Raw genomic sequence first — 15200 nt, forward strand, 5'->3', positions numbered from 1 at the left:
ACTAAAGCCGTTGCTGTGCTTGACGAATATTTTTTTCTTGAAAGCGGAACTGAATTGATTCGGGGTGGTCCCTAATTTGAACCAGTATATGATCTTCTAATTCGTCACTTTTTACTGGAATGCCAACAAATGTAACCTAATGGCAGACATGACTGTCCCCAAGAGGAGTGCCATGATGGTCCATAATAGAGGTTTCCTTTTATTAACAGATTGAGTCGATATTTCTTCTGCTGCCTCTTGTTTCAAGTGACAACGGAGTTCATTCGAAAAAAGTCCACATTCTTTGCCAATTCAATGCAATTTACGCAAAATTTTATAAGACGTCCAGTTCTTGGCAGCCACCCCCCATGGTGACTCAGTGCCTTAGGCATTGCGCTGATAAGCACGAGGTCGCGGGTTCGATTCCCGGCCGCGGCGGCCGCTTTTCTGATGGAGGCAATAAGCAAAAATACCCGGGTGTATAAGATTTCGGCGCACCTTAAGGATCGCCAGATGGTCAAAATTAAAACGGAGCCTTCCACTACAGCGCGCCTCATCACCTGCGTTGCGTCGGCCCATTAAACAATACAATCAATCAGTTTTTTGCAGCCCCAATGTGAGTGGCGCCTTAGTCGTGACCTATCAGTAATTCGCACTATCCCAGCACGCACCAAAGCAGCCCACAGAGACGTCAGCGCGTTGCCACTGATACCTTCGAGAGGAAGGACATCTGGCGTGGCACCGTCAGCGGACCATTAGCAACAAACGACATTTGTGATATCTCCGCAAAGCAGCACAGCAAATCATAAACTGCACGACGCTGGTTGTAGCCTATCACAAAACAACAGCTCTTCCACCCTTGCGATTGGGGGAGGCTACAATGGCAGCAAACCGAAGGTATATGCCTTAACAGGAGGATATCATGGCCAAAAAGGGCAATTTAGTAATACAGAGAAGCGTACTCCCAATTCTTGCAGCAGTGGTACTCGCAGAACTGCTATCATTTGCGTTCACTCTATTCAGAAACCACCTTACTCATACTAAAGTATTTATATCGTGTAAGAATACAGGCATCTATGCCTGGCTGGTGCGGAGGGTATTCACCAAAGTCGCAAAGTGAGTCCTTCAGGTTTAAAGGGAGTCATAGGATGTAAATAGCGTGCGTACGTGTTATGTACGACCAGCCATCCCATATAAAATTCGTGCATACTTGTTATCATGTACGATCAGCCATCCCATACTTTGTAGATCGTAGCATTTACTCCGAAAATTTGCGACGCCTCCTATACTTACCAACAGCCCTGAAGTTTGGTTTTAAAGCCTCTTTCAAGGTATTTCGCAATGTTTTGATAAGACGAGTGGTTTCTATCTACGTTTCCTACTTCATCAGCTGTTGAGAGCACGCACGCCCCTTCCATATTTCGGAAGCATCTAAAGTTCAGCATTCACAGTTAGTGTTGGTTACATTTCACACTCTCCATCTTGTGTTCGTTCCATTGACTTGTCAGCCAACCAAAAGGGTGATTACTATAAAGAGAAAGCTTGTCAAGTCCACCTTCAAAATTTCACATTTACCGTAATTCTAAGTGTGAAATTTGAGTCCGGCCAAGCTCCACAGAAGTCTATGCATACGAAAAGCCATTTATTCATACGCGAGTGGCTTCCACCCCGAATATATCTGACTACGCACCCCCATTGATGGTCTGGCGCCTGTCTCGAGACCAGAGAAGCGCACAGCAAGCTTAAAATCCTGCTGAGTTGCCCCCGGTTAAAGAGGGTAAAAATGGGTAAACGGGGCAAATGACAATCTGGAACCATCCTGAAAACGTTTCAGAAGACATCCTCTGCGGACTTTATCGTTGTATACGCGAGGTCAGTGGGTTATGGTTCCTCGTCAGAAGGGGGCGTTACTGGTCCGGTGCGAAGCGCAGAACGTGTTGCGTAAGGGACAACGAGTAGGAGAAGGATAACCATGAAGAAGAAACAGTGGAGCAATTTTCTTTGAAGTCATGGCTGGAAGGAATGCCGCCATTGTCTTCTTCAGTTCTGAAAAAGGAGAAGAAGAAGCCACCGGCTACATGCGCTTGTTAGTGAAAAAAAGTACTGGCTGTTGTATTTTAATGCACGAAATACAGGCTGCGATTGTGGTGGTTGTCAAGCACGAAAGTGTTAACATGCACTTGGTCGTATGAGTCATCCGTGAAGAAGTTTTAATGAGTATTATTCACCTTTGTTGCCGCGCAAACTCGCTGGGATCGAAATGTAGTTGTTGATATTTGTTGACGATTTCTTGTAGTTGTCTCACCATTCTCGAAGCTGGCTTGATTTCCGTAGACATAACCTGTTGGAAGTGGTTATAGCTGCGACGAATTCCAAAATAGAAACACTGCTGAAATGGAAGGTCAGGCCTAAAGAGAACCTGCAATCAGCCCAGCTTTATTCACAACTTGAACAGAACCCGCTGGTGGCGAATTATAGTTGTTGCATACTGGGATGGCATTTGCTAACTTGGATGAGCGCTGATTGCTTTAGGAATGCCTGTCATTGTTTTGTACGCAGATAACAATGTGTCAGAAATGTTCACGTATATTATGCTGTGTGGCAACCGATTTCAGATTTGTACAACGAGCCTGTGACGAAGACTACGAGTACAAGGGCATGCGATTCCCAAAAGGAACCGTCATTGGAGCGCCAGTACTCCGGATGCACTATGATCCTCGCTTTTGGAAAGAGCCAGAAAAGTTTGACCCCGAAAGGTATTATTCTTTGCAGTGTTCGTCACGTATTTTGAGTTTATTGAGTTCTAAAGCTTTCCTCAACGCAGGGCGTCTCGGCTTGGTAGCGGGCTGTGCAACGTGTTTCGCACAAACACTTTATTGAAGCTGTCTTACATTCACTATTTTTTCCGCTAGCATGTTTTTTCCGCCGAATGTTTTTTTTTTCATTGAAAAGTTCTTTGAAGTACTATGACTTCAATCGCTCAGACTGTTTTCACGCCTCAGGTTGGTGGTACAGAGGACCACTTTGCTTGGCACTGACCAATGCGTGCAATTAATAAAATTATTTTTTTAAACCAAAAATTGAGGCTGCTTTTGTAAAGCGCCTTCGTATTTTATTTATAAGAGAAGCGATTACGAAAAACTACTGCCCGCAGGAAAAAAACGGAATCATAAAAAAACAATTTCCTGGCGTCGTTCTCGTCACCATTACCTTTGTACAACGACGTACTGGTCATTATTACCCCAAACAATAGATCCGTCCTCTGCTGAATGTGTTTTGTTTAATGAAAAGCCAAAACAATCGCAGCAACAAATACAATAACTATGAGGGCAAATACAGATGAACAATCAGTTGGTTTCCCCATTACAATATTTTTATAGTTCCCAAAGCACAACTCGGTTTAAAAAACAAAAATTTTTGGTGAAACCGCGCCATTTTATTTTAGTACATTTTTTTACACTTTTACTACATCATACGGTATGTAGATGCGGATGTTCTAATCCATTAAGCAACAGTGATTTAGAAAGAATTGCACCGTTTTTATTTTATAGCAACTGATTGTGCAGCAAACATTTACAGTTTGCTGCACAAGTTTTTTTGAAACGAATCATGATTTTTTACAGGAATGAACCGGTCTTAAATTAGGGGCGGTAAATATGGTTTTGCGGGACATCAGAAATTTACTCTAACGGACGCAGCTGTTCCTGGTGGTTATCGAGCTGCGTAAATGAGCAAGCTGCTTCCGCTGCGTCAAGGCTTGTTCTCTAGCATGTGGCTTGGAGTGTGAGCCGAGGTCAACGCCGCTTCCAACAGTGTCTGCTGTCGTGGCGTGGTAGAGGTTTTGCTACAAAACAGGAAGTCCTGAAGGAAATACGCCGTGTATGTTGTAGTGGTACTTCATTATCTGCACTAGGGCACTGAATTCGTAACTTGCATAGGACCGCCTATGTACCAAGCATGCAAAAAATGCATCGCTCGGTTCCGGCCAAGGCAGCTTCTTCGCTGCGGCGTTTGCAACTAGCGTCTCTCAGAAAAAAAAATTAGTGCCCTTCCACTCTGTGAAGAAGGATGACCTGCAAAGCTGGACGCAGTCCACGTAGTGCATGAAACAAAACACGTCTGCCGTGATCTACGATGGAGCATACTTCCTAGCCAATTGGCTTAATGTACCTCTGTTGGATCGCAGCTCTGTTCTTGATGACAAACATGGAGCTGCCTGTGTTCCTCCAGAGTCGCAAGCATCTTACTGTTTGTGTAGCACACACACCCAATTCGCTCTACCACCAAGGACTCCGGATAGGTCCTATTGGGCCGTTTAACGTCCGTATTTAAACATCGCACCAGCACAACGGACATGCCATCCCTTAGTAGTTGCATAAAACCTGTAGCTGCGCGTGCATGCCTCTCTCCCTCCTCCCTCCCACTATTCTCCACTAGAAACCTGCGTACGCATAAACCGGCAACTGCTCATGCAGGGGTGCTTAGAAGTGACAGGCGCGGTCGAAACTGCAGCCTGACAGCCCTCTGAAGAAGTGATATAGGATCACGCCCGCGTTCCAAGCGGGCACGTTGCTGTTTATCCGGGAGGGATTCACCGCTACTCTTCGAGCTGAAGTTGAGGCTGTAAGGCGGCGCCAGCAGCTTTTTCTTGTTCTTGCGCAGGTTCGCGCTTGTGTTTGGTCCGAGGCTTCAATCCTTGCCCTTCATCCTCCAAACAAACGGCACGCATCCGTACCATACCGATTAAAACCTGCAAGCCCTTGAACTCTATTCTCGTGCACAAACATGCGGCTGTCCGTCTTCCTTCCCACTCGTGGACATCCTACTGTCTGTGTAAGATGTCTGTGTAACATATAAACCCACACCCAAACCACTCGATTAAGAAAAACAGCGGACTAAGCGCATTCAGCCATGTACTTTTGACATCTAAATCTCCCACTGGCACAACCGGCATTTCATATGTAACGGCGTGAAGCCTAGCTGTGTGTGCACGCCCCCTTTTCGCACCCGCAAACTTTGGACGCATAAAGCGGCAACCGGTGTTGGCGCATACATAGGCCTGAAAGGCACCAGCGAAATCGTCGCTCGGTACCCTTCCAAGCTGAAAAAGAATTACGGGCTCACGCCACCATTCCAACTGGGTTAAGTTTTTCTTCAACCGGGAGTGATTTGTAGCTACTTGGCGCAGTCAAATTTGAGCGGAAACGGCGACGGCGTGTTTCGGTAGATTTAGGGGGCAGCGCTTTGGCTTGGCTTCGCGGGAGCGGCGTCCATTTATGTCCGCGGAACCGAGTGAGCGAACGCAGCAGCCACGAAAGAAATAAAACAGAGAGGAGCGTCTATCAAAGGGTAACGTGGAACACGACACTTGGGGGTACGGCGCAATCTCTCTCACTGCCTTTCCACATGTCTCATGCGCCGCCCCCAAGGAGCACGCTCCGCCTGACACTTTCCCCACACGCTGTTATTCTCCGCTAATCCAAAACCACAAGAAATTTGTGCGGGAGGTTCAAACACGATTTGTAACGTACTGGCCGGTGGTGCTGGCACGCTGCTAGGCAGCAGATGAGTAGCACACGACGCCGTACGTTCGCTGATCATGGGAACACTTCCTGAGACGCAGCAGGAATGCCATGTGACCGAGAAGACTCCAGCTTGCGCGCTGCACAAATTTCTTATTAGGGAGTATAGTAATCGTCAGTGTATTTTTACGGCCATCCGCGCTTCTGTGTTTATTTTCAAAATCATCTGATAACCACACAACCGCCGTTAACTGCCGACTGCGCAACTTGCCAAAGGGGCATCGGGGGAGGTGAGGGAAAAAATACTTGTGAAAGCGGTGGTGAGCAGGAGGCCCAGAGCGACGCCCAGTAAATCGGTGACACCGGAATAAAAACTGCAAAATAGAAGTATTTTATTGTAAATTGCAAAACATGCTGGTTTGCAGTAAAAAATGCCAGATCCGACGCGCTTGGGTGCATTGACGTAAAGGGAAGCTTTTAAACCTGGCTGCACCACCCCCTTGTTCCTAGGCGGTTATAGTTCCACTTGTGGCTCTCTTATTAGAGGTAAGAAAGCTCGTAAACATTCTACAGTGAGCGCTGATTGTTGTTCTCTTTGCCCCGCGTCTTCGAACTACTATATAATCGAGGTCTGCGCGGTGTTTGACTCCGTAACAAAGACGTTTCTGTAAAAGACCAGCCTCCTTTTGGCTCTGGTGTCCTGAAAGCTTAGGGAGCAACTTGGAGCATTTGTCCGTGCGGGTGAAATAACACGTCCTCGTTCTGCATGCTCGTCCAGCACTCTGTCAAGAAAGTGGTGGTCAGCGCATGGCATGTGACATGCGCAAAAAGTGCGAAACGAGGGCCTAGATGCAGCAAAGCGAGCTTCCTGTGGTGGTGGGTTAAGACCTTAAGGAAGTGGGGACCAGAACCCATCTCCAGGATTGTCGCGAGGAGAAGTAATGGAGGCTTTACATTAAAATACTTCTAAAACCAAGTTGATCAGTGTATATGTGGTTGTTTCGGCTATTCCGGTTACAGTTATTTTGCAGGCACTGCGGTTCTTTCCTATGTATTTACTGCGAGTACCCACTCTGGCTCAGCCCGAGAGAAACCTAGCGGCGTCGGCTAAACAAATCGTAGCCACTTGAACAATGCATAAAAGCCCGACTCTTCCGGCTTCGATTTCTTCAAATGAGGCTACTCTGGACTGCGCTTTTCAGGCCAGTGGTGGGCACAGTTGCCAGTAGCTTTGAAGCATCTGGTCTTTAAGGCGTCCGTCTTATATCTGGCGGCAGGCTGTATTTAGTGGCCATGTGGTCTTCTTCAGATCGGGGTTTCCGTATAAGCAACGCGTCATTTTACCGAGATCTGCCCTACTTCTTCAGTAGACCCCTTAATGAAGAAGGTTCCGGTTGGAGCTGATGACAACTGCTTGCTTCGAAGCATGGAGCTTATAAGGAAGGAATACGCTGTAAATAGCGAAAATACCGGAAAAACGATATACACGACTAAGGGCACGACGAAATACTTACAAGTGTAAAACTGAACATTAGAGAGTCGTGTGTATCGACAGACTCGCCGATACGGCCGATACCTGGTTCCGCACTTGAGTGCCTGGAGTAGTAGTCTTCTGTCTGTGTGGCAGCTTTCTTGTAAAATTACTGCGACGCCCCCGATACAGTCTTAGCCAAAAAGGACGAAAAAAGACTAACTACAGCTGTCAGTCCTCGCGAGCGACCGTTGCTTCTCAAGAGGAATAACTGTGGGAGCGTGGGTGCCGTGTGCACAATTCGTGGAGTAATTGTTCGTCCCCGGCTATCTATAGAGAGCAACGGGAGAACCAAACGCCAAGCAGTTACACGCCCCTGTAATGGCATCGCTGCTATGTGACCTGCCGCATATGTGTGTTCAGTCTCATAATATGCAAACAAACATACTGCCAATACAGAATCTTTCATATAGTGTCTTAGGAACAAATTTTAATTTTTACAATTACAAAAAAGCGCCTTGTTTAAGTGAAGAGGCGGCTCGTGGCACGGTGTGACGGTGTGCGATATTATCAACGCCTCTTGTTCACCTTACTTCGAAGTGTCACGCGCCTACGGCTCGCGAGCGATAATACGGGCAAACGAAATACTCCGCGCACATGACCCAGTGAGGCAGGTGTTAGTGAAAAATTGCTAACCTTACTCACTAAGTGTAGTGAATACACATGTTTACACCGGCCGACGAACGTCAACAACGACTACAACAATAGTAAATCGTAAGCGCGCACTACAGGTGAGCGCTTTGCTTTTAGATTTCATTAGCGGGAAATAAATGCCTTTCGTCCAAAAGCAATGACAATACCTCAACAGCCGTAAGACCCGCAAAGCGCAGTAAGGCCGTAAGGCGCAGAATAGGTATGGACTGGAAGAAGCGCGTGCTATTATTAGTGGACGGGACTCCAACTGACGCAAGGTATGAAGGAGGCAGAGAGAAAACAAACTGTTTAGATTACCGGCTCAGCGAAGGTTGTAACGGAAGAGCAGTGGTCCAGCGCGAGCTCCAGAGCTTGAGAGGCGGCCAGCACTTGGCTTGACTCCTTGAAGCTGCTCAGGGCCTGCTCGCAGTGTGATGACGAGGGGAGTGCGTTGTATGGGTCAGCAGGACACTCGCGCAGAGAGTAATACAGAGTATGCAGCTGACTGCACACCGTGTCATTACACTTGCGAATCTTCACAAATTTTGCTCAGCAACAACCTACACTTTTACCGATGGATCAGGAATATTTGAGCGCAGTTCTCCCTGAGTTTTTATTCCGTCAGCTAATGAATCACTGTCCCAACGGCTCGAGCGACCGACTTCGTCAACCCTAGCTGAGCGTTGTGGTATCAAAAAAGCCATCTGCCGTATCCTACATCCTTCGTAGGCCACCGACATAGTGCACCAGTTTCATATTCGAAAGCCACCCTAGAGGCCTACAACGAACCAGCTGCTTGAGCATCCACGAACAGATGCAGCGCGAAGTAAAATACCACCACCATCTCGAGCACGCGTCTGGTCATCGCGTAACCCTTCAGTGGCACCCCGGACACTGGGATGTAATGTGAAATCAGATAGGAGATGAGGGTGCTTGCAGGGGCCTAGAAATGAAAAAGAATAGGAAGATTCTCTTTAACAAAAAAGTCTGCCTCGCCTGTGACCAAGGAAACCGCTCCAGCAGAAAGAAACCGCTTATAGAAATTTCCGGGTTATAATATGATTTCTGCTCTCCACTCACCAACACATGAGACTGAGGCTGCCAGAACGATTACCTCGCCGGCTGGAAGCGTTGTTTCAATGACTGCCGCTCAATGCGGCGGTCACTAATGCCTACTTACATAGCATAGGCAGAGCCCAAGCTCATATTGCGAACCCTTTGGCTCCCCTGAAACCGTCGATCTCGTCCTCCTAGAGGCGTGCGCCTACACCGACGCGAGTGTCATTTTTAGCAGAAGATAGAATGTCTTCTCCCTGGACCAATGTCGCTAATCGTTTTATGGAGTGGATAGTTTGGCAAGTGTACTTTGTAATGTAGTTGAGTGTGGGGAGCGTATATCTGTTGCGTGTGATAGTAAGATCCAAGATTCACAGCTCGTGAGTGGGGTTGTCACTCGCAAATAGTCGTATTAGGGTTGGGGGGAAGGGCGGGTTTTGGGAGGTGTCATGGTGGATATCGCAGATTAGGCAGCCTAGCATATTAGGCCAAGGGGCTGATGTGAGGACGTGGGGTAACACAGTTTTTAAGGTGTCTTTTATCTGGTTGTCACTACCGTGTGGCACCCATTGGTTTTGTCTTCTTCGTAAATGGTGCTCCGAAGTGCCGAGGTGTTGAGGAGGTGGTGAGCAAGTGGAATAAGAGTAATATTAGGAAGAAGTGGTGAGAGGATGGTCCCTTGCGGAAACCCGCGAATAGGCAATTGGACAGGTGTCGAGTGGATGGGACCGAAATTGATAGTGGCTGTGCGTTGGTAAAAAAAGTGAATGTAGGTATGGAATCGGGTTCCCAGACCGAGGTTGCTGATGGCTGCGAGGACCGCCTCGTGCCATAAGTAGTCACAAGCCTTGTGCAGATTAAGTCAGAGTACCGCAGAGTTATTTTTGTCCGGTGTGTGTTCTATAAAGTCGTGGTAGAATTGAAAAAGGCCATCCCGTGTGGAGAGGGCGCGGCGGAAGCCAACTATATTGGGAGGATATAGGTATTCTAGATAGTCAGAAATCAGGTTACAGAAAAACTTCTGCAGTAATTTTCCAGTGATGGAGGTGAAAGATATGGGGCGGAGGTTGTGTATAGAGAATTGTTATATGTGGTATTAAGAGTGAAGTTCGGGTGTTTTCAGGCTGCTCCAAGAGTGCGTGAGGTCCAGTGTTCGTTGCAGAAACCGGTACGTTACGCGATGATGTCGTCCTTTAGATGTCTCAGTACCGTATTCGTGACTTTGCATTTGCCCCGGGTTGTGAGCCGCTGTAGGGTTGATATGACCGATTTCAATTCCTCTATAGTTACAGCGGAATTGAGGGATGCTTCCATGTAGCCCAAAGTGGGATTTGATGGTTAATGGTTGGGGGATGTACAAGTCTCTAAGTGTTTTTATGGTTTATTGTGGGGGTGTCTAAACGAAGTATAATAACTGGGTTGTGTGGTGTTTTGATTGTTGTTTAATTTTTTTGGGGGGGGGACTATGATGCTGAAAAGTTATCTGCCACGCCCCTTTGGTGGAGAGTGCTCTTTTGAGGTCGTCGCAAAGATAGTTCCAATTTGATCAAGCGATAGTTTGGGCGTGCTCTTGTATTCGTGGTCTGGAGTGTGCTAGTTTGAGGTTGAGTGCTGTTCTGTATTTGTGCTTGCGCCATTGTTTTTTGATGCTGCAATAAGCTTCCCACCGGTGAGTCATGTGAGGGTCTACTTATGAGGAAGAGATTTTGGTGTCCGTGAGAGAGTGACTCTTTTCTTTGGCATCAAGATAGATGTGATTAATGTTTTCAGCTCACATTCTGTGTTAGTTGGCGAGATGTTTAAGGTATTGGTTTGGAATTGGTCCCAGTTGGTAAGTGTGTGTTGATTTCGTGTGTGCCGTGTATGAGCGCTGAAGATAATTTGTGTTTCAGCGGTTACGTGGTCGCTTCCTAGGGATTGTGGAAGTGGGTTCCATGTGGCATCGGATACGTTTTTAGTTATATTTAGGTCGGCAGCTGTGTCCTTTTGGACGCTATTGCCTAATCTGGAGGGTCGTTTTGCGAAATGCGTTGGAATTACTGTATAACGTTTCATATTATTGTACCTTTCAGGGTGGGGCGTGTGCATTTCGTTGTTATGTGCGGCGAGTTAAATTGACCCACATTGAGCAGCGGTGGGTTTTGGCATGGTGCCCGGCTTGGTGGGAGAGCGCTTGGAAATTAGTATCGGTGCGTTTGCGTTGGCTGTAGACATTTAAGGCCTGTTATTGAGTGCTAGTTGGTTTGGCGGGTAAAAAAGTAACGAATGTATTAGGGATGTCAAATTTGAGCATGTGTTATTGGAAAGCTTTATTCCTAATAAAAAGTGCTTATTCTTGGGAAACGAGTATCCTGATTTGCACTGTAAGGGAAAACATTGGCTGGCGTGTGTGTTGCTCGTAGAGCTATTAGAAGGGATGTTTCGTCGAGTGTAGTAAGGAGTGCCTGAAGCTTAGAGCATTTGGTTTTGCCCTCTGCAATTCCATTGTGATATCATTTGCGCCCTAGGGTTTCTGTCATGTTCTACTGATGAACCTAGTGCGGTATCAACTGGGGGAGGTGGGACGCCCTGTTGAATGGCTGCCTGCACCCTGTTCATCATTGCTTGGTGGAGTTCATGCACACTGTCTTGGATGGCTTTGACTTCTTCCGTGGTCTCATTGTTTAGGGTGGTAAAAGCGGACTCGATTACCGGGCGTAGGGACGTAATGGTGTAATACCGAGGAGGGGCGTTTGTAAGTTTGAGCAGATGTCCGTCATTTGAACGGGGCAGATTGTGAGGAGTAATTGAGTACGGGGGGCTGCGGATTGTTAGGGATACTTGTTTGAAATCGGCGTTTGCGCGTGGGAGGCGTTCGTTTTCCAGACGTAGTTCGGTGATTGTATAAAGGAGTGCTCGCATTTCACAATGAAGTGCGGCCATCTCCACTTGCTATTGTTGTGCCGTGTTTTGGAGAGCGGATAGGGAGGGTGGGGTAGAGATTCGGCCCTGGGCATTTAACGATCGCTGGGCAGCCTGGCTGGCTGTAGGTCTTCTTGTGGAGGGGCTTGAGGGATGAATAGGCTGTAGTGCCTGGATTACGAGGTGGTACAGTAGTGGTAGTTTGCAGTTTGCTTGGAGGGGTGGGGGTTCTGCGCCGTGATTGGAACCGATTAGGCCCCAACGCGGTGGCTCAGTGGCTATGGCGTTGTGCTGCTGAGCATGAGGACGCGGGTTCGATTCCCGGCAGTGGCTGCCGCTTTTCTGATGGAGGCTAAAAGCAAAAACGCCATGTGTACAAGTTTTCGGCGCACGTCAAAGATTCTCAGGTGGTGAAAATTAATCCGGAGCCCTCCACTACGGCGCGCCTCATCGCCTGCATTGCGTCGGCGCGTTAAATCCTACAATCAATCAATGAAACGATTAGGGCTGCCAGCCGCACCGGTGAGGCGGGCTTCTCTACCACGGATGCACATGAGTTTGCAGAGTTGGTGGGGTGTGGAGCTTGGTTTCCGCTGGTGGTGCAGTGGGGCGGTGGCGAAGGGTTGGGGCATAATCACCCTTGTGGCCTGGTTTCCGGTAGGCCATTCAGGCCTCCGCCTTCCACTTAAAAAAGATAACACCTCTGAACGACGGCACGGTAGAGAACCTAAAAGGGGATTAACGGACCGGGAAAGGGCACTTGAATGATTCCTGTGCCACGGATTCGTTTGCCTCAAGGACAGAGATTGTAGGATTTCACTGGACGAGACTGCCCATAATGGTAGTGTCATCGTTGTTGCTAGTACCTGAATGTGCGCTCCTCTTACGGTTGTACTGAGCGGAGGGTTATGGTTGGCCAGGACGTAGCTTGCGTTGTTCCATGCGAGTGTGGGGAGGTTAAAGTACTGTTTAGCGCGGGGTTCAGGTGGCGTGCAGATGCTATGAAGTTTGACCGTTTGTCAATGCGTACTTGGTCTTCGTCAGGCTTGGTGAGGTTGGCCGGTGTAAATAGGGTGTCGGAGAAAAGGGCTGCGTTCACTTGCGTGAGGTTGAGACCTCCTTGTGGCCGCAGCACAATTTTAGCATCATCCGTTCACATGCGGTCGGGAGGGGGGTGAGGTTCGGCTTACGTTGTTTCCTTCGCATGGGTTTGTTGTTGTTCAGCGCTAGAGGCTGCAGCCCGTTGGCAAATTTTCTTATATCTTGGCTCATTGAGGAATTCGGGGTCGATGTTTTCCTTAGAAAGGGCGTATTCTGTGCCAAAGGTCGTCTGGGTTAGTGAAGTGCCGGGCAACTTTTTCTGTGCTGGCGCGTGGATGTAGGGAAACCGAGCCACACAGAGAGGTTCAGTGCAAAAATTACGTACCTCCGTTGCCACAAATAGACCTAGAAAATTGTGCGACAAGCGTTCAGTGTACTTGAAAAATAAGTATCGGACTAGAGTTTTTTACTGCATAAAACAATGGTTTATCTTCGTTTTCTTGATATTATCTACCCTGGTTGCAAACAGGTTCAGCAAAGAAAACAAACTGAAAATAAACCCCATGGCATACCTACCATTTGGGGCCGGCCCGAGAAACTGCATTGCATCGCGCTACTCGGAGTTGATAATGCGGGTTTCATTAGCCACGCTAATTTCCCGCCTCAAATTGTCGCCGAATGAGTGCGAACCGAAGGTAATTATTTTGTCACACTCTTTTTCGCATTTTGTGGAACATAGCCTTTGCATTGTTGTCTATCGTGGCCAGACAGGTATGAAAGCTGAAAAACAGGTTTGGGCGTGCTGAAAAGTAAGTCGAAGTTGTTCTACTTCCGAAATTATGTTTGATATTCTTTTTATGTGAGTTATAACGTCGGTGAAAAATATTTTAAGAGATCTAGACATTGGATAAAAAAAGTACAATCGCTTTTTGTTTGAGTGCATAACTTTACGACAGCTGTTGAAGACAAACTGGTGCGCACAAACACATGCAAATTTATCGTGAACAGGCTGATTTACAACCGCTAAGAAAACCTGTTGCGCGAAGAATAACTCTTTTGCTGCTGTGGGTGTTAGATTCGACGCTCGAAAGATGGCGCAGATGAGCCGTGGTGCAGTTTTGATTACTTTTTTTCTGCGTATTCAATGAAATACGAGAATAATTTGGTTATCTCATGCGAGCAAGTTCTGGCCAAAGGGCGCATGGTCGCAAGAGACAGTTGGATCGCTCTGCCCTGGGTCTGGCAATACTTAGAAAACATGCCCGTCATTTACTGTGATCATCAACAAACTAATCTTGGAGATAGCTAGTTGCTTCCCAACCTAAACGCAATTAGCGCCGTATCAGGAATTTGAAAATAATTAACCGCCTTCTGTGAAAAATTATCATGCAGGAATAACATCTTCTGGACTTAATTCACGAGAGCCCTGTTGCCACAGCACTCTTGTTTGCCACAACTGCTGGTCGAGAACAGTTTGATGTACTTAGATCAGTTACAAATATCAAGGGTGCAATATTTCACACGAAGTGTTGCAGTTTTAAATAAACGGTGCGTAGCCTAAAAGTGGAGTTTGAAGAACACGTGTGTTCTTTGCAGGGTCTTGGCATCCTGTTTTTATTGAAAATATACACCTCTCAAATAATCTTTTTCCATATTGTATTGATATCCGCGCATCAAAAACATTTTATCGTTAACAACAGATCATAAACTTGGTAAAGCAAAAAATTCTAAGAATATCAGGTGAAATATTGTGATACATTAAGAGCGAGAAACCGCTTCACTACAGAAGTACAGATACCGGGAGAACGGTTTCGTTTTGGTGGATAAGTTACGCTGAAGGCGTTATTTTTCTTCGAAAAGGTAGCTCAAAAAATAAGTTATCATGCTTGCCAGCCTATCCATGTATTGTATGAGAAGCCTTATACAATTTCGTTTATGTGAACAGGTAAGAACAAAACAGTGGCATTAAACGTTGGCGGCTCCAATACCTTCAGTTGCGAAAGGAGATTGTTAAGATGTGTAGTAGTACTTTCTAACTTCCTTGTTCGATTTCGTTCAGTGTAACTGCATACCGAATTATAAAAGACGCCAATATCTCATTTTTCAGACATCTGGATGCTTTCGCGCAAAATTTATTCTGATGGTCCCGGAAAACGGCATATGGTTGCGGGTGGACAAGCTTCCGTCAATGTCATCCAACAATGTTGATTCCCTCAGCAATGACTCTTGTATACACGTTTGACCCTTTCGAATCTTCAGGTGAATGACTACAGTTGAGTGGAAGAGATGTTTTTATGTGAAAATAAAATTACTGTGTTATTATTTTACATTTTCTTGGAGTCTCTCATCAGTCTATTTTGCCCATGTGAAGCGTACTCAAGTTTTGTGCTCTTGTAAAGCACTGCTTTTTGTCGCAGTTGACATTGTGGGCTGGTTTGCGTTCGTATGGGGCTAGTATTATTCTGGTTTTTTATATACGACTATTAATGTTTCCTTCTTGGTATTTTTTGCTTCCATACAAAGTTAACCTGTATAAC

General features: G+C 46.7%; 1 protein-coding gene across 3 annotated transcripts in view; it reads left to right on the forward strand.

Annotated features, from left to right (window-relative positions):
* Window positions 1-14990, forward strand: part of LOC144147188 (cytochrome P450 3A31-like) — an 89025-nt gene extending 74035 nt beyond the window's left edge. For all 3 annotated transcript variants that reach the window (XM_077679259.1, XM_077679260.1, XM_077679261.1), the window contains exons 12-14: window positions 2595-2735; window positions 13193-13358; window positions 14771-14990. In XM_077679259.1, coding sequence (XP_077535385.1) covers window positions 2595-2735; window positions 13193-13358; window positions 14771-14905 — 442 coding nt within the window. In that variant the 3' untranslated portion in view covers window positions 14906-14990. The remainder of the gene's footprint in view (window positions 1-2594; window positions 2736-13192; window positions 13359-14770) is intronic.
* The last annotated feature ends 210 nt before the right edge of the window (window positions 14991-15200 follow it).

Source organism: Haemaphysalis longicornis, unplaced genomic scaffold, assembly GCF_048455015.1.
Source record: "Haemaphysalis longicornis isolate Haplotype H1 unplaced genomic scaffold, Haemaphysalis longicornis Haplotype H1 scaffold_7, whole genome shotgun sequence".
Lineage (NCBI taxonomy): Eukaryota > Metazoa > Arthropoda > Arachnida > Ixodida > Ixodidae > Haemaphysalis > Haemaphysalis longicornis.